The sequence below is a fragment of the Pristiophorus japonicus genome, chromosome 3 (assembly GCF_044704955.1).
Source record: "Pristiophorus japonicus isolate sPriJap1 chromosome 3, sPriJap1.hap1, whole genome shotgun sequence".
Taxonomy (NCBI): Eukaryota; Metazoa; Chordata; class Chondrichthyes; family Pristiophoridae; genus Pristiophorus; species Pristiophorus japonicus.
The window spans coordinates 186,351,088-186,374,558 of NC_091979.1; the positions used below are offsets into that span (position 1 = coordinate 186,351,088).

Genomic DNA, 23,471 nt, shown 5'->3' on the forward strand with positions numbered 1-23,471 from the left:
AGAGATCATCCCAGTGCTCGGCAGTGCAAATTTGGTGGTCACACATAATGGATCAGAGAACCGGCTGCCACTCTGGATTGTCCCGGGGAATGGTCTCGCGCTTTTGGGGACAAGCTGGCTAGCCGAGATGAACTGGAAATGGGGGGATGTGCACGCTATTTCATCTGTGGAGCGAAGTTCATGCTCACAGGTCCTACAGAAATTCGAATCACTATTTCAACCTGGGGTCGGGCCTTTCAAGGGCACCAAAGTAGTGATACGCATCACCCCGGAAGCCAGACCAGTGCACCACAAAGCCAGAGCCGTGCCGTATGTGATGCGTGAGAAAATAGAGAGTGAATTGGACAGGCTGCTAAGAGAGGGCATAATAGCGCCTGTTGAATTCAGTGACTGGGCAAGCCCCATCGTCCCTGTCCTTAAAGCAGATGGCTCGGTCAGGATTTGTGGCGACTACAAGGCCACCATCAACCGAGTGTCACTACAGGACCAATACCCGCTTCCGAGAGCGGAGGATCTTTTTGCCACGCTGGCAGGTGGCAAGCTGTTCACCAAGTTGGACCTCACTTCAGCCTACATGACCCAGGAACTGGCCGAAGAATCCAAGCTACTAACCACCATCACCACGCACAAGGGGCTATTCATTTACAACAGGTGTCTGTTTGGCATTCGTTCAGCGGCCGCTATCTTCCAGAGGAACATGGAAAGCTTGCTTAAATCCATCCCTGGAACAATCGTATTCCAAGATGACATCCTAATCACGGGTCGAGACACCGAGGAACACCTCCACAACCTGGAGGAGGTGCTACGCAGACTGGACCGAGTAGGCTTGCGACTAAAGAAGCCCAAGTGTGTGTTTTTGGCCCCAGAGGTTGAGTTTTTGGGCAAGAGGGTTGCCGCAGATGGGATCCGACCTACCGAATCCAAAACGGAGGCGATCCGTCATGCGGCCCGGCCCGGCAACACATCGGAGTTGCGGTCATTCCTGGGACTCTTAAACTACTTCGGGAACTTTCTGCCGAACTTAAGTACATTGTTGGAGCCACTACACGTGTTCTTGCGTAAGGATTGCGAATGGTTTTGGGGGGACTGTCAAGAACGGGCTTTCAATCGGGCACGGAACCTGCTTTGTTCTAATAAGCTGTTGACCTTGTACAACCCCTGTAAGAAACTGGTTTTAACGTGTGATGCATCATCCTATAGGGTTGGATGTGTGTTGTAGCAGAGTACTGATGAGGGCCAACTTCAACCTGGCCTATGCCTCCAGGTCGCTCTCCCAGGCAGAACGGGGATATGGGATGGTTGAAAAGGAAGCACTCGCATGTGTCTATGGGGTAAAAAAGATGCACCAGTACCTTTTTGGCAGAAGGTTCAAGTTAGAAACGGACCACAAGCCGTTAACATCCCTGTTGTCCGACAGCAAGGCTGTCAATGCCAATGCATCAGCTCGCATGCAGCGATGGGCTCTCACGCTGGCTGCGTATGATTATACCATACGGCACTGGCCAGGCACCGAAAATTGCGCTGATGTGCTCAGCAGGCTCCCACTGGCGACCACTGAGGTGGTGTCGAAGCAAAGCGTGGAGATGGTCATGGCCGTTGAGGCTTTCGACACCGCAGACTCCCCCATCACAGCCCGCCAGATCAAAATCTGGACCAACAGATATCCTCTCCTGTCACTGATAAAGAAATGTGTCCTAACTGGGGATTGGGCGCCCGCACACGGAGCGTGCCCCGAGGAGGTCAGACCGTTTCACAGACGGATGGATGAGCTCTCCATCCAAGCCGACTGCCTGCTATGGGGCAGCCGGGTAGTCATGCCCCAGAAAGGAAGGGAAGCTTTCATCAGGGAACTCCACAGCGAGTACCCAGGCATCGTGCTAATGAAGGCCATTGCCCGGTCATATGTATGGTGGCCGGGAATTGACTCAGACCTGGAACACTGTGTTCGCAGGTGCACAACGTGTGCTCAGCTGGGAAATGCCCCTAGGGTGGCTCCCCTCAGCCCGTGGCCCTGGCCCACCAAGCCATGGTCACGCATTCATGTAGGCTACGCGGGCCCGTTTATGGGAAAAATGCTCCTGATTGTTGTCGATGCATACTCGAATGGATCGAGTGCATCATATTGAATTCGTGCACGACATCCACCACTGTGGAGAGTCTGCGCACGGTATTTGCGACCCACGGCTTCCCAGACATCCTAGTTAGCGACAATGGCCCGTGCTTTACTAGCTATGAATTCCAGGAGTTTATGTCGGATAAACACATCAGGACAGCGCCGTTCAAGCCGGCTTCCAATGGCCAGGCGGAACGTGCGGTTCAAATCATAAAACAGGGCATGCTCCGGATTCAAGGACCCTCTCTTCAGTACCATCTATCGTGCCTCCTGCTGGCCTATAGGTTCCGCCCGCATTCGCTTACGGGAGTACCGCCCGCGAAACTACTAATGAAACGCACGCTTAAAACGCGGCTGCCCCTCATTCATCCTGCTCTGTCGGACATTGTTGAGGGCAAGCGCCAGTCCCAAATTGAGTGCCATGATCGCAACTCAGTGGGGAGATGCATAGAAATCAATGACCCTGTATTCGTTCTCAATCACGCATTGGGACCCAAGTGGCTTGAGGGCACTGTAATAGGCAAAGAGGGGAATAGGATCATTGTGGTCAGACTGAACAATGGGCAGATATGCCGCAAACATCTGGAGCAGGTAAAGAAAAGGTTCGGCATGGACACTGAGGAACCTGAAATAGACCATGGGATGTCAACCACACCACTGCCAGTGAACGAGCAACAAGGACATTGAACAACATACTTAAAGCGAGGTCCCACGCAGACTCAGCACTCCTTGGTCCTGGGAATAAAAGTGCAGGTCATGAGTGACCTTGTCTGCAGTATATGCCTTGTGTGACTTTATAATACAGTGCAGAGACACTACAGACCCTGTAATGGGAAATAAATCTGCCACTTTAATGTCAGAGGTTCACGCAGCATGCTGCGGAAAGGTTGCACTCATTGTGACCTCCGATTAATGTGCCTCCTCCCTCCCTTTAAATAGGCTGTAGATAGTGGCAACAGAAGGTGAGTCCGCCTGGTTTCTCCAGCGTGATTAGCGGCAGACGCTAAATGAGGAGGACGCACCTAATTTTGCGAGCGGGCGCTAGTGGGTCGTTGCATGACGACTGACATCATGATCTGACTAAAAGTACACAGTGAGGCGGTAGCGTTTTGCGCCACCGCAAACAGGCACCAAATGTCCCGTAGGACATTACTGCCACTCTGAGGTGCTAACAGAGGCGCTACACAACCGAATTTCCAGCCCCTAATGTGTTGTGACAACTGGCCCATCCTCCTCTCTCAACGACCTTCCTACCCAGCAGAGGGCTATTCTCACTAACCTTCGTCCCATTCTGTTTAACCATTTACACTACCCCCTTAGACTCTGCCAGTAGATCAAGCACATCCCTTCCCGTATTTCCCTCCAGAATGTCCATTCACTTATGTAGACCCTTGCCAACCATGACCTTATTGTAGATAATTGCACTGATATTCTGGCTTTGACTGAAATTTGGCTCACGGGTGGTGACATCTTCCCCCTTACTGAAGCCTCCTCACTTGGCTATACCTTCCACTACTTGCCCTGCCCAGACCGCTGCAGTGGTGGTGTGGCCTTTATCACCAAATCTCAACTTTGTCTGTTCACTTACTCCTGATACCTTCTCCTCCATTGAGTATCTCAGTTGGTTCCAACGCTATGGTCTCTCCGATAAAATCCTCGTTGTATACTACCCCCTTCCCAGCAAGCCCGACCCTGAAATTCTCCAAGATATCCTTCTTCCTTTCTGCCCTCAGCCTCTGCACTGAGTGACTCCTCATTCTTAGTGATTTCAACCACCATCTTTCTTTTGCCATTAGCACTGTGACACTCCTCCTATGATGTCCACCATGTCCCATTTCTTTAAATGCAATTTGCTCAAAAATAAACATATGAAAACAGTGAACAGGGAACGACCCTTTGATTTATCCAGCCTGATCCATATAGTTCCTTGTGCATCACAATACAGACAGTTCGCACCCATTTGCAGCCATGTCATCTCCTGGGAGCAACGCAAAAAGAGACAAAATCCCAGGCAAGAATCAGGGCACAAAAAGTCTAGAAAATTCCTCTCCAATCTCTTTAATCAATTGAAACCAGTCGTAGATATCACATCGACCTTGATTTATATTATCGGTTACCAATCTATTGTATAGGCTGGAGGAGAGGCGAGAGTTCGGGGCACAGAGAGGCAGCATGGGCCAGCCCACACTGTGATATGTGTGTGCACTAGGTCCGTGCAGCAGAGTTGGTCTCTAGTAGTCCTGGTTAATCCTTGCCCTGGCTCTGTCAAGCCCGTGTATTAGCTGGGGTGCAGCGGCCACCACACTTTAAAAAAATCCACACACAGGCATCTTCCACCCTTCAGGATGTAGTTCAGGATCCGGAATATCATTGAAACACCTGTGAACTCATCCGCTTTCGGCATGGAAGCAAGTCATCCTCGTTTCGAGGGACTGCCGATGATGATGATGATGATTGTATGATGTGATCTCCAGAAACAGATCCAGCTCGAGATTATATCCCATCTCTGGTCCACTCACAGGAGCATTGCCAGATCAGGAAAGGAGGGGGTACAACCTGCTTTGGTAGTGTGTATGGAGAAAGAGTCAGACTGGACACTGTGAGCTCAGTAAAGTGTGGCCTTAGTCTTTTATTGCAGGTCTCTAGAGTGCCTCTCCAACCTGTGAAGCCTCCTTAAATACCTGTGCTCCCAAGGGATTATGGGATCTCTTGGGACTCTAGGGGATGAGCCCTCTGGTGGTTGTACAGAGTAAAAACAAGTATACATATATAACAGGTAGCATGTGCTGATTTAAGCAATGATGCTTCCAATGTATGTGGATATATGCATCGAGAGATAACACACAGAAAACTCCATGTGCTAGTGGGAAAGCTTAGTTGAACCAAATTATGTTGCAGATTAATAATCCAAGCACAATGAGTTAGAAGGTTGAGGGGTTTAACTGAGATATTTAGGATGATTGAAGGATTTAATAGGGTAGAACATAAGAACATAAGAATTAGGAACAGGAGTAGGCCATCTAGCCCCTCGAGCCTGCTCCGCCATTTAACAAGATCATGGCTGATCTGGCCGTGGACTCAGCTCCACTTACCCGCCCGCTCCCCGTAACTCTTAATTCCCTTATTGGTTATAAGATTCCCTTATTGGTTTATTGGGTATGAAGTGAATAGTGACAGTGTTGTGACTTCTGGATTTCATCCACTCCAACGATGTCCCTTGTAGGAGGTTGGAAGAACGTGATCCGTCTTCCTTGAGTTCCCCCTCTTCCGATCAACCCCCTCCCTCGTGTCTCTCTCTCTCTCTCTCGCTCTCCCCCAGTCTCTCTCTTCCTCCTCCTCCCCGCCCCCGGCTCTCTCCCTTTCCCACCCCTCCCCCAGGCTCTCTCCCTCCACCCCCGCCCGGGACTCGCGGCTCACAGGAGGCTCGGGGCCAGTTCAGAGGCTCGCTGCTCATGGCCCGATCGGAGGCTCACAGCTCAACAGGAGGCGCAGTTGGTCAGAGGAGCAACAGCAGCTCGATCGAAGAACCCGCGGAGCAACAACGTGGTCGGACTGATTGCAGGGCCCCACTTCTCTCTCTTTCACCCCTCCCCCCAGCTTCTCTTTCGCCATTGGCCCCCTCCCACCACCATCAGGCCTCTCCCGCCGCCATCGGGCCCAGGCCGGCCGGGAGGGGGAAGAGAGTCCGAGTCTCAGGTCTTGCTTCTCGGCACCATGCGCATGGATAGAGAGAACCTATTTCCTCTGGTGGAGGAATCCAGAACAAGGGGACATAACCTTAAAATTAGAGCTATGCTGTTCAGGGGTGATGTCAGGAAGCACTTCAGTTTTTTGAGAATTTGTTCAAAGATTGTTTTGTGTATTATCTGGTCTCACCTCTCTTTGTCGGAGAATGTGATAGCATCAAATACTTCTTTGTATTCATTTCGAACAATCTGTCTTTTCTCACTCTCATAGGGCACGAGTGTTTTGAACATCTGTAAACAAAAGACACAAGAAAGAACTAATCATCATATCATTCAATAACTATTGTCAAAATAATAACTATTATGGCCACTAGCTGCAAGAAGGTGCGTTGCATATTATGATCACCCATGGCAGAAATGTGACTAAAGCAACTGTGGGACATATCTCGATCCGGGGGTGGAGAGTGGGGGGAGGGTAATTTCTAACCACAGCCGAGGCAGAAAACTAGCCGGATTGGATTGGCTGCCCTTTATACACCCTGGCTCATATCCCTTGACCCCTGTTTACCATTTATCATCATCATTTATACACCCTGTAATGTATGCACGTGTGAGGATGCTAACAGGCTTGAGGGATGTTGCATTGTGTGTGGCTTAGCCAGTCACGTGGTGGTCACAAGACTCAATAAAACCCAGTTAGTTGTGTCTAGGTCATCCACAATGAGGTCTGCAGTTGCTTGCCTCGTGGATGAACTGGTGCTATAGCTGCTACAACTACATAGTGAGGGAGGAACTTAATACAATCACTATCACTAATGAAGTAGTACTCAGATAAAAAATGGGACGAAAGGCAGACAAGTCCCCTGGATCTGATGGCTTACATCCTAGGATCTTAAAAGAGGTAGCTGCAGAGATAGTCGATGCATTGGTTGTAATCTACCAAAATTCTCTGGATTCTGGGGCGGTCCCAGTGGATTGGAAAACCACAACTGTAACGCCTCTATTTAAAAAAGAAAGCATACAAAAAGCAGAAAACTATAGACCAGTTAGCTTAACATTTGTCGTTGGGAAAATGCTGGAGTCCATTACTAAGGAAGCAGTAGCGGGACATTTCGAAAAGCATAATTCAATCAAGCAGAGTCAGCACGGTTTTATGAAAGGGAAATCATGTTTGACAAATTTGCTGGAGTTCTTTAAGGATGTAATGAACAGGGTGGATAAGGGAGAACCAGTGGATGTGGTTTATTTGGATTTCTAGAAGGCATTCGATAAGGTGCCACATAAAAGGTTACTGCACAAGATGAAAGTACACGAGGTTGGGGGTAATATATTAGCATGCATAGTGGATTGGCTAACTTTAACAGAAAACAGAGAGTCGGGATAAATGGGTAATTTTCCGGTTGGTAAACAGTGACTAGTGGGGTGCCACAGGGATCAGTGCTGGGTCCTCAACTATTTACAATCTATATTAATAACTTGGATGAAGGGATCGAGTGTGACGTAGCCAAGTTTGCTGACGATACAAAGATGGGAGGAAAAGCAATGTGTGAGGAGGACACAAAAAATCTGCAAAGGGATATAGACAGGCTAAGTGAGTGGGCAAAAATTTAACAGGTGGAGTATAATGTGGGAAAATGTGAGGTTATCCACTTTGGCAGAAAAAATAGAAACGCAAATTATAATTTAAATGGAGAAAAATTGCAACGTGTGGCAGTACAGAGGGACCTGGAGGTCCTTGTGCATGAAGCACAAAAGGTTAGTATGTAGGTACAGCAAGTAAACAGGAATGCCAATGGAATGTTGGCCTTTATTGCAAAGGGGATAGAGTATAAAAGCAAAGAAGTCATGTTACAACTGTACAGGGTATTGGTAAGGCCACACCTAGAGTACTGTGTAGAGTTTTGATCTCCGTATTTAAGGAAGGATATACTTGCATTGGAGGCTGTTCAGAGTAGGTTCACTAGGTTGATTCCTGAGATGAGGGGGTTGACTTATGAAGATAGGTTGAGTAGATTGAGCCTATACACTGGAGTTCAGAAGAATGAGAGGTGATTTTATTGAAATATATAAGATAATGAGGGGGCTCAACAAGGTGGATGCAGAGAGGCTATTTCCACTCATAGGGGAAACTAAAACTAGGGGACATAGTCTCAGAATAAGGGGCTGCCCATTTAAAATTGAGATGTGGAGGAATTTATTCTCTCAGAGGGTTGTAAATCTATGGAATTCTCTGCCCCAGAGAGCTGTGGAGGCTGGATCATTGAATATCTTTAAGGCGGAGATAGACAGGTTTTTGAGCGATAAGGGAGTAAAGGGTTATGGGGTGCGGGCAGGGAACTGGAGCCGAGTCCATGATCAGATCAGCCATGATCTTATTGAATGGCGGAGCAGGCTCGATGGGCCAAATGTCCTATACCTGCTCCTATTTCTTATGTTCTTATGTTCTTATGTAGAGAGAGAGTGAATCTCTGTGAGAGAAGAAGGAAGACGAGGTTACTACCACCACCACCATTACTACTAGATCACCACCACCACCAGATCATCACTACCACCACCATATAGGGCCAATATTACTGCTACAGGGTTTGAGAGAGGGAAGAAAAAGCTGCCATAGCAGAAAACACCATCACCTGTGTGGAAGGAGGGAGAGCCATTTCAAGATCTATAGGTGAGTGTTTTGGTGGACTCTCCACAAAAGACTTTGCTTTGTAGGTGAGAGGGGAGGGAGGAGGGAGAAAGAAAAAAAAAGGCCACAACATCGTGGGGAGTGTGTGTGAGTTTGTGAGTGTAATATAGCTCTAGCTAGAAGACTGCTGCTCCACCTAGTGGACTACTGTGGTAATGCAACTACTGCTGTAAATATAATAAAAGTCACATGATGTATTGGAGCCACCTTGTATAGTCTCTGTGTTAGTGATGTTGAAAAGAATGTATCACATTGGCGATGAGGATGGGATAATCGGATTCCCTAGCTGAAATTTGTGTTGGTGGATGATTCCAGTCAAACAACAGAGTCTAAATATCATTGAAGAGACGCAACAGGACAAGGAAGTTCTGGAGATACAGGTCATTAGGAGCACAAGGGTATCTAACAACGATTCACAAAGTATCATCATCCAAGTAGACATTGCAGGAACCAGGATACCCATGGAAATTGACACTGATGCATCCGTGAGTGTAGTACCGGAATCACTATATCTTGACAAGTTGAGTGATTTTCCGTTGGAAAAGTCAAAGATAGAGCTGCGAGGCTACTCAGGAGAGCAAGTCCCTGTGGTAGGACATATCACTGTACCGGTGAAATACAAGGATCAGTTTCAGAGCTTGCCTCTCTTAACAGTGGCAAGAGACAAGCCTGCCTTAATAGGTAGAAATTGGTTGGAATCACTGAAGCTGGATTGGAACGAGATTTTGCGAGTAGAATTGAAATTTGCATCGAAAGAGGATGTCATCAAGCAGTATCCGAAGATATTCCATGAAACAGGCAGTCCAATCCAAGATATCAAGGTGAGTGTCAGGGTACAGAAGGACGCAAGACCACTTTACTGCAAACCAAGTCCCGAACCATATGCCTTCAAGGAGAAAGTTGAGCAAGAACTCAAAAGACCTGAAATGGAGAATATTATCTCCAAGGTAGATCTAAGTAATTGGACTACACCCATTGTTGTTGTACCTAAGTCAGATGGTAATGCTGATGCTATGTCCAGGTTGCCATCCCCATCGCAAGTTACACCCAATAGGGAAGAAGTGTTCTATTTTTCATACTTTGATGAACTGCCAGTCACAGCTGAAGAGATTGGTAGAGCAATCAAACGTGACCCAGTTATGTCAAAGGTATATGGCTGTTTGATTGGTAAGTACCTCTCTTTCTCTTTTTCTTTTATATTAGATTTTAATTAGATAAGTCTAATTAGAGGGATGGCAGGGGAGCTCAGTCCTGTGGAGTGCACATCCTGCGGCATGTGGGAAGTCTTGGATGCTTCGCACAGCCTAGACGCATGTGTGCAGGAGGTGTCTCCAGTTTCAAGTACTCGAGCTCCACGTTTCGGAGCTTGAGCAGCGGCTGGAGTCAATATGGTGCATCTGCAAGGCTGAGAGCTACGTGGATAGCACGTTTCAGGAGCTGGTCACCCCGCAGCTTAAAAGCGTGCAGACAGAGGGGAAGTGGGTGACCACTGTAATATATATAGCTCCATCTGGTGGACTACTGTGGCACTGCAGCCAGTGCTGTTTACAACAATAAAGAGGGAACAGGTCATCGCACTAGGTTCTGGATGTTAGCAGCGATCTTACAGCTTGTATGTGTTTGTGTTGTACTGAAGATATAACAAATGGTGACAAGAATGGGATAATCGGACAACAAAGCTGCAATTTTTGTTGGTGGATGATTCAGCCAACCGACAGAGAGACTTTGCGAGCTTCTCTGTTTTGATTAACAGCTACAAATCCAAGATAAATTACAAGCACACTTGTCTGAACTGCCAGAGTCCAGATGGCCGTGCCTATGGGAATAATGGGGTGTTTGGAGGCGTTTCAATGCGACCGTGAAAGTTTCGGAGCGTATGTGGAGCGGCTAGAAATGTTTTTCACCGCAAATAATATCATCTAAATCCCCAATGACGAAAACCATAAGCGGATGGTGTTAGAAAGACAACGGGCTATTTTCTTAACTGAAGCAGGGCCCGAGGTGTATGGAACCCTGAAAAATTTGCTTGTGCCTGTCATCTCTTAAGCATATTCTAACTAAGTTAGAACAGCACTCCAATCCTAAGCCCCTGGAAATTGCTGAAAGTTATCGTTTCTGAATACAGTTAACCGAAGAAAATATCAGTGAGTACATTGTAGCATTAAAAAAGCTATCTATTCACTGTAATTTCGGAAACTTTCAGGGCTGAGCATTGCGGGACCGTTTTGTTTGTGGGATGAAAAATTATGTGATCAGAAGAAATGACTTTTGATTTAGCTTGTCAGACAGCTAAGTCAATGGACATGGTTGACCAATATTCCCGAGAATTTCATATTATTTCCAGTCGTCAGACAGCCGAGGTGAATCAGCTGCAGGTTAAAAGTAAAAGGCAGTTGGGCCCCAATGTCTCAGAAACTGGCAATCATAACAGAGCATTGAAGTCCTGCTATTGGTACCTGGGACAACACATTGCTCAAATTTGTCCATATGTGAAGGCAGAGTGTTTTACATAAGAACATAAGAATTAGGAACTCGAGAGGAACTAAGAGTAGGCCATCGAGCCCCTCGAGCCTGCTCCGCCATTCAATAAGATCATGGCTGATCTGGCCGTGGATTCAGCTCCACTTACCCGCCCGCTCCCCATAACCCTTAATTCCCTTATTGGTTCAAAAACTATCTATCTGTGATTTGAATACATTCAATGAGCTAGCCTCAACTGCTTCCTTGGGCAGAGAATTCCACAGATTTACAACCCTCTGGGAGAAGAAATTCCTTCTCAACTCGGTTTTAAATTGGCTCCCCCGTAATTTGAGGCTGTGCCCCCTAGTTCTAGTCTCCCCGGCCAGTGGAAACAACCTCTCTGCCTCTATCTTGACTATCCCTTTCATTATTTTAAATGTTTCTATAAGATCGCCCCTCATCCTTCGAACTCCAACGAGTAAAGACCCAGTCTACTCAATCTATCATCATAAGGTCCCTCATCTCCGGAATCAGCCGAGTGAATCGTCTCCAAAGCTAGTATATCCTTCCTTAAGTAAGGTGACCAAAACTGCACGCAGTACTCCAGGTGCGGCCTCACCAATACCCTGTATAGTTGCAGCAGGAACTCCCTGCTTTTGTACTCCATCTCACTCGCAATGAAGGCCAACATTCCATTCGCCTTCCTGATTACCTGCTGCACCTGCAAACTAACTTTTGGGGATTCATGCACAAGGACTCCCAGGTCCCTCTGCACCGCAGCATGTTGTAATTTCTCCCCATTCAAATAATATTCCCTTTTACTGTTTTTTTTTCCCAAGGTGGATGACCTCACATTTTCCGACATTGTATTCCATCTGCCAAACCTTAGCCCATTCGCTTAACCTATCTAAATCTCTTTGCAGCCTCTCTGTGTCCTCTACACAACCCGCTTTCCCACTAAACTTTGTGTCATCTGCAAATTTTGTTACACTAGACTCTGTCCCCTCTTCCAGGTCATCTATGTATATTGTAAACAGTTGTGGTCCCAGCACCGATCCCTGTGGCACACCACTAACCACCGATTTCCAACCCGAAAAGGACCCATTTATCCCGACTCTCTGCTTTCTGTTCGCCAGCCAATTCTCTATCCGTGCTAATACATTTCCTCTGACTCCGCGTACCTTTATCTTCTGCAGTAACTTTTTAACTTGTGGCCAACATCTCACCATAGGCAACTAGGCTCATACAGCTGTGCCTGGTCTCCAGTTGTCTTGGACCCCCTTGCCACTGGACCAAGACCTTACTCAGCCAAGCCCGTGTGATGGCTGGTGTGCAACATCCACCCCACATTAAAAGAACTCACTCACAGGCATCTTCCACTCCGTTAACATGAAGTTTGGGACCTGGAATGTCAGGACCCTCATGGACAACTCCAAAAGCGACAGGCCGGAATGCCGCACCGCCATATTTGCCCAGGAACTTAGACACTTTGACATCGACATCGCCGCCCAAAGCAAGACCCGGCTGTTATGTATTTAACCATTGTAATCTGTATTACACTACCACCAGAGGGCCTACCTGTTGGAGTCCCAAGGGATCCCAGCATCCCTTGGGAGCACGGTATATAAGCAGGCCACCAACGAGGTACCTGCAGTCTAGAGTCTTATTAAAGGAGCTAAGGTCACACTTGCTCATTATACACAGTACTCAGTTTCATCCTTGATTATGAGCATAGCAATTGGTGACGAGGTAACGAACAACCACACGAAAATGCAAAGAACAGTTGGTATCCTGGAGAAGTTCTCAGAAGGGGACGATTGGGAGGCCTTCGTGGAGATACTCGACCAATACTTCGTGGCCAATGAGCTGAAAGGGGACGAGAATGCTACCAAACGAAAGGTGATCCTCCTAACTCTCTGTGGGGCAACAACCTATGGCCTCATGAAGAACCTCCTAGCTCTGGCAAAACTAACAGAGAAATCCTATGAAGAATTGTGTACACTGGTCCGGGAGCATCTAAATCCTAAGGAAAGCATTTTGATGGCGAGGTATCGGTTCTACACGTGTCAACGATCAGAGGGCCAGAAAGTGGCGAGCTATGTCACCGAACTAAGGCGCTTTGCAGGACATTGTGAGTTTGAGGGATTCCTATAACAAATGCTTAGAGACTTTTTTGTACTGGGCATTGGCCATGAGATAATCCTTTGCAAACTGTTGACTGTAGAAACTCCGAACCTAAGTAAAGTCATAACGATAGCCCAGGTATTTATTCCACCAGCGACAACACCAAACAGATTTCACAGAGTAAAGAAGTTTCGGTCAGTACTGTGCATAAAGTAACGTCGGTTTCGAGCAGAAATGTACATGGCAGAACGTACACGTCGGCTGCTGCTGCCTGACCTCAGATGACCCAGAGTCCACCATCAATCGTTAATGCGAAGCAGTTAACACCTTGTTGGTGTTGTAGAGGTGATCATCGGCCCCATCAGTGCCACTTTAAGCAGTGCCACTATGTATGCAACGGTTGCAGAACAATGGGACACCTCCAGCGAATGTGCAGGCAAGCTGCAAACCCGGAAAACCACCACGTTGCAGAGGAAGATCGATCCACTGTGGATCAGGCTGAATTGGAGATTCGTACAGAAGAGGCAGAAGTGTACAGGGTACACACATTCACTACGGAATGTCCACCAATAATGTTGAAAGTTGAACTGAACGGTATTCCAGTATCTATGGAACTAGACACGGGTGCAAATCAGTCCATAATGAGTAAAAAGGCTTTCGACAGGCTGTGGGGCAAAAAAGCACACAGCCCAAGCTCAGCCCCATTCACACCAAACTAAGGACTTACACAAAGGAACTAATCCCTGTAATTGGCAGTGCAGAAGTCAAAGTCTCCTATGACGGAGCAGTACACGAACTCCCGCTGTGGATTGTGTCGGGGTTGGCCCTACGTTGTTTGGCAGAAGCTGGCTGGGAAAAATCCGCTGGAACTGGGACGACATCCGAGCGCTCTCGTCCGTCGACGACGCCTCATGTACCCAGGTTCTGAGCAAGTTCCCATCGTTGTTCGAGCCAGGCATTGGAAGCTTCTCGGGGGCGAAAGTGAGGATCCATTTGGTTCCCGGTACGTGACCCATCCACCACAATGTACCATACATGATGTGTGAAAAAGTGGAAATTGAGCTGGACAGGCTGCAGCGAGAAGGCATCATCGCGCCGGTGGAATTCAACAAGTGGGCTAGAATTTATGGGGACCATAAAGTAATGATTAACCGTTTTTTGCTACAGGACCAGTACCCGCTACCCAAGGCAGACAACCTATTCGCGACCCTGGCTGGAGGGAAGACGTTCACCAAGCTGGACCTGACCTCGGCCTACATGACGCAGGAGCTGGAGGAGTCTTCGAAAGGCCTCACCTGCATGAACACGCACAAAGGTCTGTTCATCTATAACAGATGCCCGTTCGGGATTCAGTCGGCCGTGGCAATCTTCCAACGGAACATGGAGAGCCTGCTAAAGTTGGTTCCTCGCACCATGGTTTTCCACGACGACATACTGGTTGCAGATAGGGACACCATTGAGCACTTGAAGAATCTGGAAGAGGTTCTTAGTCAGTTGGATTGCGTAGGGCTCAGGTTGAAATGTTCGAAGTGTGTTTTCTTGGCGCAGGAGGTCGAGTTCTTGGGAAGGAGAATCACGGCAGATGGCATCAGACCCACCGACGCCAAGATGGATGCCATCAAGAACACGCCGAGACCACAGAACATGATGGAGCTGCGGTCGTTCCTGGGACTCCTTAACTATTTCAGTAATTTCCTACCTGGGTTAAGCACCCTGCTAGAACCCCTACATGCGCTACTGCGCAAGGGAGACGACTGGGTATAGGGGAATTCACAAGAGGCTGCCTTCAAGAAAGCCATAAATCTGTTGTGTTCAAACAAACTGCTTGTCCTGTATAACCCTTGTAAAAGATTAGTGCTAGCTTGCGATGCGTCGTCATACGGGGTCGGGTGTGTGTTACAACAGGCGAATGAATCGGAGATTTTGCAACCGGTCGCTTATGCGTCCAGGAGTTTGTCCAAGGCCGAAAGGGCCTACAGCATGATTGAAAAAGAGGCTCTGGTGTGCGTTTATGGGGTAAAGAAAGTGCAATAGTACTTATTTGGCCTCAAGTTTGAGCTTGAAACTGACCACAAGCCGCTCATATCGCTGTTCTCTGAGAGCAAAGGGATTAACACCAATGCCTCTGCCTGCATCCAAAGATGGGCACTCACACTGAGGGCAAACAACTATGTAATCCACGAACAGAGAACTGCGCAGATGCTCTCAGTCGGCTGCCACTGCCCACCACTGGGGTGGAAATGGCACAGCCAGCGGACTTGCTCATGGTCATGGAGACATTCTAGAAGTCCCCCGTTACGGCCCGCCAGATCAGGACCTGGACCAGCCAGGATCCTTTACTGTCCTTGGTAAAAAACTGTGTCCTCCATGGGAGCTGGTCCAGCATCCCAGCGGAGATGCAGAAGGTGATCAAGTTGTTCCACAGCCAGAAAGACTAAATGTCCCTGCAGGCGGACTGTCTGTTGTGGGGCAATCGCGTGGTCTTGCCCAAGAAAGGCAGAGATACATTCATATGTGAACTGCACAGCACCCACCCAGGCATTGTAATGATGAAAGCCATAGCCAGATCCCATGTGTGGTGGCCTGGCATCGACTCGGATTTACAGTCATGCTTGCGCCAGTGCAACACTTGCTCTCAGCTGAGCAATGCACCCAGAAAGGCACCGCTAAGTTTATGGTCATGGCCCTCCAAACCTTGGTTGAGGATCCACGTGGACTATGCGGGCCCATTTTTAGGCAAAATGTTTTTGGTTGTTGTGGGTGCTTACTCAAAATGGATTGAATGTGCGATAACGTCGGTAAGCACGTCCACGACCAATATTGAAAGCCTACGAGCCATGTTTGACACGCATGGCCTGCCTGATGTCCTAGTCAGCAACAATAGGCCGTGCTTCACCAGCGCTGAATTCAAGGAATTCATGACCCGCAATGGGATCAAACACGTCACATCTGCTCCGTTCAAGCCCGCATCCAACGGCCAGGCAGAACGGGCAGTTCAGACCATCAAGCAAAGCTTGAAACGTGTGTCGGAAGGGTCCCTGCAGTCCAAACTGTTCAGAGTTCTGCTCAGCTACCACACCAGACCCCACTCATTCACCAGGGTTCCCCCAGCTGAGCTGCTCATGAAAACGGCGCTAAAAACAAGGCTCTCTCTTGTCCACCCTGATCTCCATGATTACGTAGAGGGTAGGTGGCATCAACAAAGTGTGTATCATGACCGCGCAAATTTGCACACGATATTAAGATCAATGATCCTGTGTTTGTGCTCAATTATGGACATGGTCCCAAATGGCTCGCTGGCACAGTCACAGCCAAAGAGGGGAGTAGGCTGTTTCAGGTCAAATTGGCCAATGGACAAACACACATAAAACATTTGGACCAAATCAAATTGCGGTTCACCAACAGCTACGAACAACCCAAAGAAGACACCACCAACTTTGACCTTCCAACACACACATACAAGTGGCAACTGACATCACAGTTGACCACGAAACTGAACTCACCATCCCCAGCAGCCCGGCAAGGCCGGCTGCCCAGCAGCCCAGTGAAGAACTGACCAACCCACCTACACCAGCATTTGTACCGAGATGATCGACAAGGGAGCAAAAAGCCCCAGATCGTCTCACCTTGTAAATAAGTGTACTGTTGACTTCACGGGGAGTGATGTTATGTATTTAACCCCTTGTGACCTGTATTTCACTTACCACCAGAGGGCCTACAGAGTCCCAAGGGATATAGAAACAGGTCACCCACGAGGTACCTGCACTCTGGAGTCTTATTAAAGGAGCTAAGGTCACACTTGCTCATTGTACACAGTTCTCACTTTCATCCTTGATTACGAGCATAGCACCGGCGGGCAGGGAAGGCCAGCTCAAGGAGCAAAGTGGAGGTGACACCTTTTTCTGGAAAGGAAAAGCTGAGGAAGAACGCCGCCTTCACAGCGTCGGCTTCGTCATCAAAAGTGAGCTGGTCGACCGCCTCGAAGACTCCCCCTGTGGGGTTAATGAACGCCTCATGACTCATCAACTCACCCTATCCCAGAACCAATGCACCACAGTCTACAGTGCATACGCCCCAACACTCGATGCAACGGATGAGACCAAAGAGGGATTTTATTCCAACATCAAAACATCCCTGTCCCGTGTCCCCGCGGCGACAAATTGATCCTCCTTGGTGACTTCAACGCCAGGGTCGGCAAAGACACAGCCCTCTGGGCAGGTGTGATTAGCAGAAAGGGGCTGGGAAAGCCAACTCCAGCGCTACCCTACTCCTGACAAAATGTCTAGAACATGAATTTCTCATTACCAATACCCTGTTCCGCCAGAGGGACAAATACAAGGTATTGTGGCAACACCCTCGCTCCAAACTCTGGCACCTGCTCAAGTATTTCATCGTCCGAGCCAGGGATCGCAAGGATGTGCGCATCACCCATGCCATGACAGGAGCTGATGACTGCTGGACGGACCACTGCCTAATCTGATCCATCATCGACATTAACATAGCCCCAAAGCGGAGGGAACAGCAGAAGCAATGCCGCAAAAAAGTCAATGCCGGGCCACTTAAAGACCCAGCTAAGAGAGCCCTATATAGCCAGCGCCTCACAACTAATCTGGTTGAATGCCCACAGCGCTCGGTCTGCCCTCCAGGCCTCCACAACCAGTGCCTGTGAAGAGACACTTGGTCACTCAACCAGAAAACATCAAGACTGGTTTGATGAGAATGATCAGGAGATCCAAGAACTAATAGATCGCAAGCGCAGATAATTTCTGAGCCTCAACCAACAACCCTACTCGGGGGCAGCAAAGCAACATTACAGGCGGTTCAAGGCTGAGGTCCAACAAAAAAACCTGGGACCTAAAGAACAGGTGGTGGATGGAGAAAGCACAGGAGATACAACAACTGGCCGACAGCCATGATGTATGAGGATTCTTCGTTGCAGTCAAGGCCACCTACGGTCCAAACTCCCAAGGGCCCACCCTACTGCTGGCCAAGAACGGGGAAACACTCATCAAGGACACCGAGGCAGTCAGGGCCTGCTGGAAGGAGCACTTCAAAGATGTCCTCAATCGAGACTCTGTCTTTGACTCGAGTATTCTCGACTCCATCCCGCAGCATGCGACCCGCCACCACCTCAGTGAAACCCCAAAGCTGCACGAGGTAGGCAAAGCCATAAGACAGCTCAAGAACAACAAGGCTACAGGAGCGGATGGATTCTCTGCTGAGGCGCTAAAGTATGGCGGAGAGGCGCTGTTGGCACGAATACATGACCTCATCTCTCTCATCTGGAGGGAAGAGAGCATGCCGGGAGATCTCAGAGATGCAGTGATCGTGACCATCTTTAAAAAAGGGGACAAATCCGACTACGGCAACTACAGAGGAATCTCCCTGCTATCAGCCACTAGGAAAGTTGTCCTCACCCGTCTTCTCCCTGTGGCTGAGGAGCTCCTCCCGGAGTCACAGTGCAGATTTCGAACCCTACGGGGCCTCAACGAACATGATCTTTGCAGCACAGGAAAAATGCAGGGAGGAGCGCCAGCCCTTATACATGGCCTTTTTCGACCTTACAAAGGCCTTTGACACTATCAACCACGAGGATCTATGGAGCGTCCTCCTCCGTTTCGGATGCCCCCAAAAGTTTGTCAACATCCTCTGCCTGCTCCACGACGACATGCAGGCCGTAATCCTTTACAGACGAATCTGTCACAGGTGGGACAGATAGTCGGTGAGGGAAGGGGTGGGTGGGACTGGTTTGCCGCATGCTCTTTCCGCTGCCTGCACTTGATTTCTGCATGCTCGAGGTGTTGAGATTCCAAGTGCTCAGCGCCCTCCTGGATGCACTTTCTCCAATTAGGGCGATCTTTGGCCAGGGACTTCCATGTGTCAGTGGGGATGTTGCACTTTATCAGGGAGGCTTTCAGGGTGTCCTTGTAATGTTTCTACTGCCCACTTTTGGCTGGTTTGCCGTGAAGGAGCTCCACATAGAGCACTTGCTTTGGGAGTCTCGTATCTGGCATGCGAACTATGTGGCTTGCCCGGCGGAACTGATTGAGTGTGGTCAGTGCTCCATTACAGACCCAATCCATGTCCGGACCGGGGTCAAACAGGGCTGCGTCATTGTTCCAACCCTCTTCTCAATCTTCCTCACTGCCATGCTCCACCTCACAGTCAACAAGCTCCCCGCTGGAGTGGAACTAAACTACAGAACTAGTGGGAAGCTGTTTAAACTTCGCCGCCTCCAGGCCAGGTCCAAGATCACCCCAACCTCTGTCGTTGATCCATATTATGCGGACGACGCCTGAGTCTGCGCACATTCTGAGGTTGAACTCCAGGATATAGTCGATGTATTTACTGAGGCATACAAAAGCATGGGCCTTATACTAAACATTCATAAGACAAAGGTCCTCCACCAGACTATTCTCATCGCACAGCACTGCCCCCCAGTCATCAAGATCCACGGTGCGGCTCTCGACAACGTGGACCATTTCCCATACTTCGGGAGTCTCTTATCAACAAAAGCAGACATAGATGAGGAGATTCAACACCGCCTCCAGTGTGCCAGTGCAGCATTCGGCAATCTGAGGAAAAGAGTGTTCGAAGTCCAGGCCCTCAAATCTACCATCAAGCTCATGGTCTACTGGGCTGTAGTAATACCCGCCCTCCTGTATGGCTCAGAGGCATGGACCACGTACAGTAGATACCTCAAGTCGCTGGAGATATATCACCAACGATGTCTCCACAAGATCCTACAAATCCCCTGGGAGGACAGGCACACCAACATCAGCGTCCTCATTTAGGCCAACACTCCAGCATTGAAGCACTGACCACACTCGATCAGCTTCGCCGGGCAGGCCACATAGTTCGCATGCCAGACACGAGACTCCCAAAGCAAGTGCTCTATGTGGAGCTCCTTCACGGCAAACGAGCCAAAGGTGGGCAGCGGAAACATTACAAGGACACCTTGAAAGCCTCCCTGATAAAGTGCGACATCCCCACCGACACATGGGATCCCTGGCCAAAGACCCCCCCCTAAATTGAGAAAGCGCAGCCAGGAGGGCGCTAAGCACTTCGAATCTCAACGGCGCGAGCGTGCAGAAATCAAGCGCAGGCAGCGGAAAGAGCATGTGGCAAACCAGTCCCACCCACCCCTTCCCTCAATGACTATCTGTCCCACCTGTGACAGAGTCTGTGGCTCTTGTATTGGACTGTTCAGCCACCAAAGAACTCACTTCAGGAGTGGAAGCAAGTCTTCCTCGATTCCGAGGGACTGCCTATGATGATATCTGCAGGAAAACTGGGCATCTTGCGAATGCATGCCGATTGAAGGGTAAACCAGCTTTCAAAGCTATAAGTAGACATCCCCAGAGACTACATAGCATGGAAGAAAAACAACAGGACGAGGAGGTTTTAGAGCTACACATCATCAGGAGCACAAGGTTAACTAACAGCGATTCAAAAAGTAATATCATCCATATAGATGTTGCAGGATCCAAGATACTCATGGAAATCGACACTGGTGCATCCCTGAGTATACTACTGGAGTCGCTATTCCTCGAAAAATTGGGTGACTTCCCATTGGAGAAATCCAAGATAGAACTGCGAGGCTATTCGGGAAAGAACATTCCTGTGGTAGGTTGTATCACCGTACCGGTGAAATACAAGGATCAATTTCAGAGCTTGCCTCTATTAGTTATGGCAGGAGACAAGCCTGCCTTACGAGGAAGAAATTGATTGGGATCACTGAAGCTGGATTGGAGTGAGATTTTTCATGTTGAAACGAGATTTGCATCAAAGGATGATGTCATCAAGAATTATCCGAAGGTGTTCTGCGAAACAGGCAGTCCGATCCAAGGCGAATATCAGGATACAGAAGGACGTGAGATCGGTTTACTGCAAGCCGCATCCTGTACCATATGCACTCAAGGAGAAAGTTGAGCAAGAACTCAAAAGATTAGAGACTGAGAATATTATTTCTAAGATAGATCTGTGTAATTGGGCTACACTTATTGTTGTTGTACCTAAATCCGACGGTAAGGTAAGATTGTGTGGCGATTATAAAGTAACCGTAAACCAGGTTCTAGAGGGTAATCTCCCCAATACACAGCCAAATGTAGAAGATTTGTGCACAACACTGTCAGGTGGTCAGATCTTCTCAAAATTGGATCTTACAAATGCCTACTTACAACTTGAACTAGATAAGTCCAAGTCTTGTTTGACTATAAATACTCATCTAGGCCTATATTAATTTAATAGGCTACCATTTGGAGTGTCTTCCACACCTGCCATATTCCAAGGGGTGATGAACCAGATTTTGCAAGGTATTGAAGGGGTAGTATGTTATTTAGATCACATACTAATTTGGTAGGCAATCAGAAATGCACCCACTCCCAAGAATGTCACTGAACTTCGATCATTTTTGGGTCTTTTTGAATATTATGGGAAGTTCCTACAACATTTGGCTACAGTATTACATCCACTGAATTAACTACAGAAGAAACAGGTCCATTGTATGTGGTCAGAAGAATGCGATACAGCATTCAAGAAGTGTAAAAGCAAATTGACAGAGAGCACCATGTTAGTTCACTATGACATATCTAAGGAGATCAAGCTAGCATGTGATGCCTCTCCAAATGGAGTTGGGGCAGTAATCTCTCATGTATCATGTAGTGGGGAGGAGAGACCAATTTCTTTTGCTTCATGCACTCTCAGTGCCAGTGAGCGTAACTATGCGCAAATCGAAAGGGAAGCTTTGGCATTAATTTTTGGGGTCAAGAAGTTCCACAAATACTTGTATGGTCATAAGTTTACCATCATTACGGACCATAAGCTCCCGACAGCAATCCTCCATCCAAAGTCCCTAGTTCCAACATTAGCTGCAGCCCGAATGCAGAGATGGGCTTTGATTTTATCAGCATATGCATATGATATTGAATACAGATGATCAGCTGATCACAGTAATGCTGATGCTATGCCTAGATTGCCTTCCCCATCACAAGTTACATCCGATAGGGAAGAAGTGTTTTATTTTTCATACATTGATGAACTGCCACTCACGGCTGAAGTGATTGGTAGAGCAACCAAACCTGACCCAGTTATGTCAAAGGTGTATGATTATATTGCAAATGGTTGGCCAAACCAGGTAACAGACAAAGAAATTCATCCATTGTTAATTCGTACGAATGAATTTTCAGTCGATAAAGATTGTATCATGTGGGGTGCAAGAGTGGTTATACCAAATAAATTCAGGTCCAAATTATTAGGTGACCTCCATGACCAGCACCTGGGAATGTACTTGACCAAGAGTTTTGTACGTAGTTACTTATGGTGTCCAGGTCTAGATAAAGATACAGAGCACATCGCTCGGCAGTCAGTGTATGACATGTCAATCGGTAAGCAAAAAACCACCATCAGTACCAAGGGTGTGGCAAAGGCTACATATCGATTTTGCTGCGTTAGAAGGCAACAATTGTTCATTATGATTGATAGCCATTCGAAGTGGGTCGAGGTGTTTCTAATGTGGAAAATAACAACAAGTAAAACATTAGACATTTTACAAAGATTATTTTCTTCATTTGGCCTTCCAGAAGAAATTGTTTCTGATAATGGACCACAATTTTGTTCAGAAGAATTTGCACAGTTCATGAGCAAAAATGGTGTGAAACATACCAAGGTTGCATCGTACCACACTGCTTCAAATGGTGCAGCAGAGCGTACAGTACAAATTGTAAAACGTGCCCTCATCAAACAGATGTTGGATCCAAATCCAAAGAAACAACAGTTGTCATTGGACCACAAGTTGGATAATTTTCTAATTATGTATCGTAATGCTCCTCATGCAACTACTGGTAGAACACCAGCAGAGTTGTTTCTCAAACGACATCCACGAACCAGATTCTTGTTGTTAAGACCAAACTTGGCACAGTCTGTAGAAGAGAAACAATTAAGACAGAAAAAGAATCATGATAGAGGTAGAGTAAAAGAGAGCAGCGTGAATATTAAATCAGAAGGTGAGAGTGTAGAACCATCACCATAAATGGTTAAAGTGGTTACCGGGAAGAGTGGTGAAAATATGTGGTTCTCGCACATATTTGGTCAAGATGTTTATTATGGACAGGTTAGGTTTGTTCACATTGATTATATTTTACCTACAAATGTGAAAGTAGTTGAAGGTTGGAATGATTCGATTATTTCTGACTCATCAGGTAGTTTTGATACAAGTAAAGTACCACTAGCATATCCTACATCCAATGTGCTGGAAATAAATCCAAGAGGAAGTCAGAATTTAAGTCTAAGTCCGAGTCAGCCAGACAAACAGTCAGAAGTTAGAGAGAGTTCAAATGGAAATCAAGGGCATCCCTTGGAGGAAAACTTTCTTCAGGATCAGCCTCGTATGAGTCTAAGTTCG

The 23,471-nt window shown here is 47.7% G+C and overlaps 1 protein-coding gene across 1 annotated transcript in view; it reads right to left on the bottom strand.

Annotated features, from left to right (window-relative positions):
* Positions 1 to 23,471, bottom strand: part of LOC139259426 (putative methyltransferase DDB_G0268948) — a 121,119-nt gene that overhangs the window by 57,526 nt on the left and 40,122 nt on the right. The window contains exon 4 of the mRNA XM_070874892.1: positions 5,990 to 6,090. Within this exon, the coding sequence (XP_070730993.1) occupies positions 5,990 to 6,090 (101 nt within the window). The remainder of the gene's footprint in view (positions 1 to 5,989; positions 6,091 to 23,471) is intronic.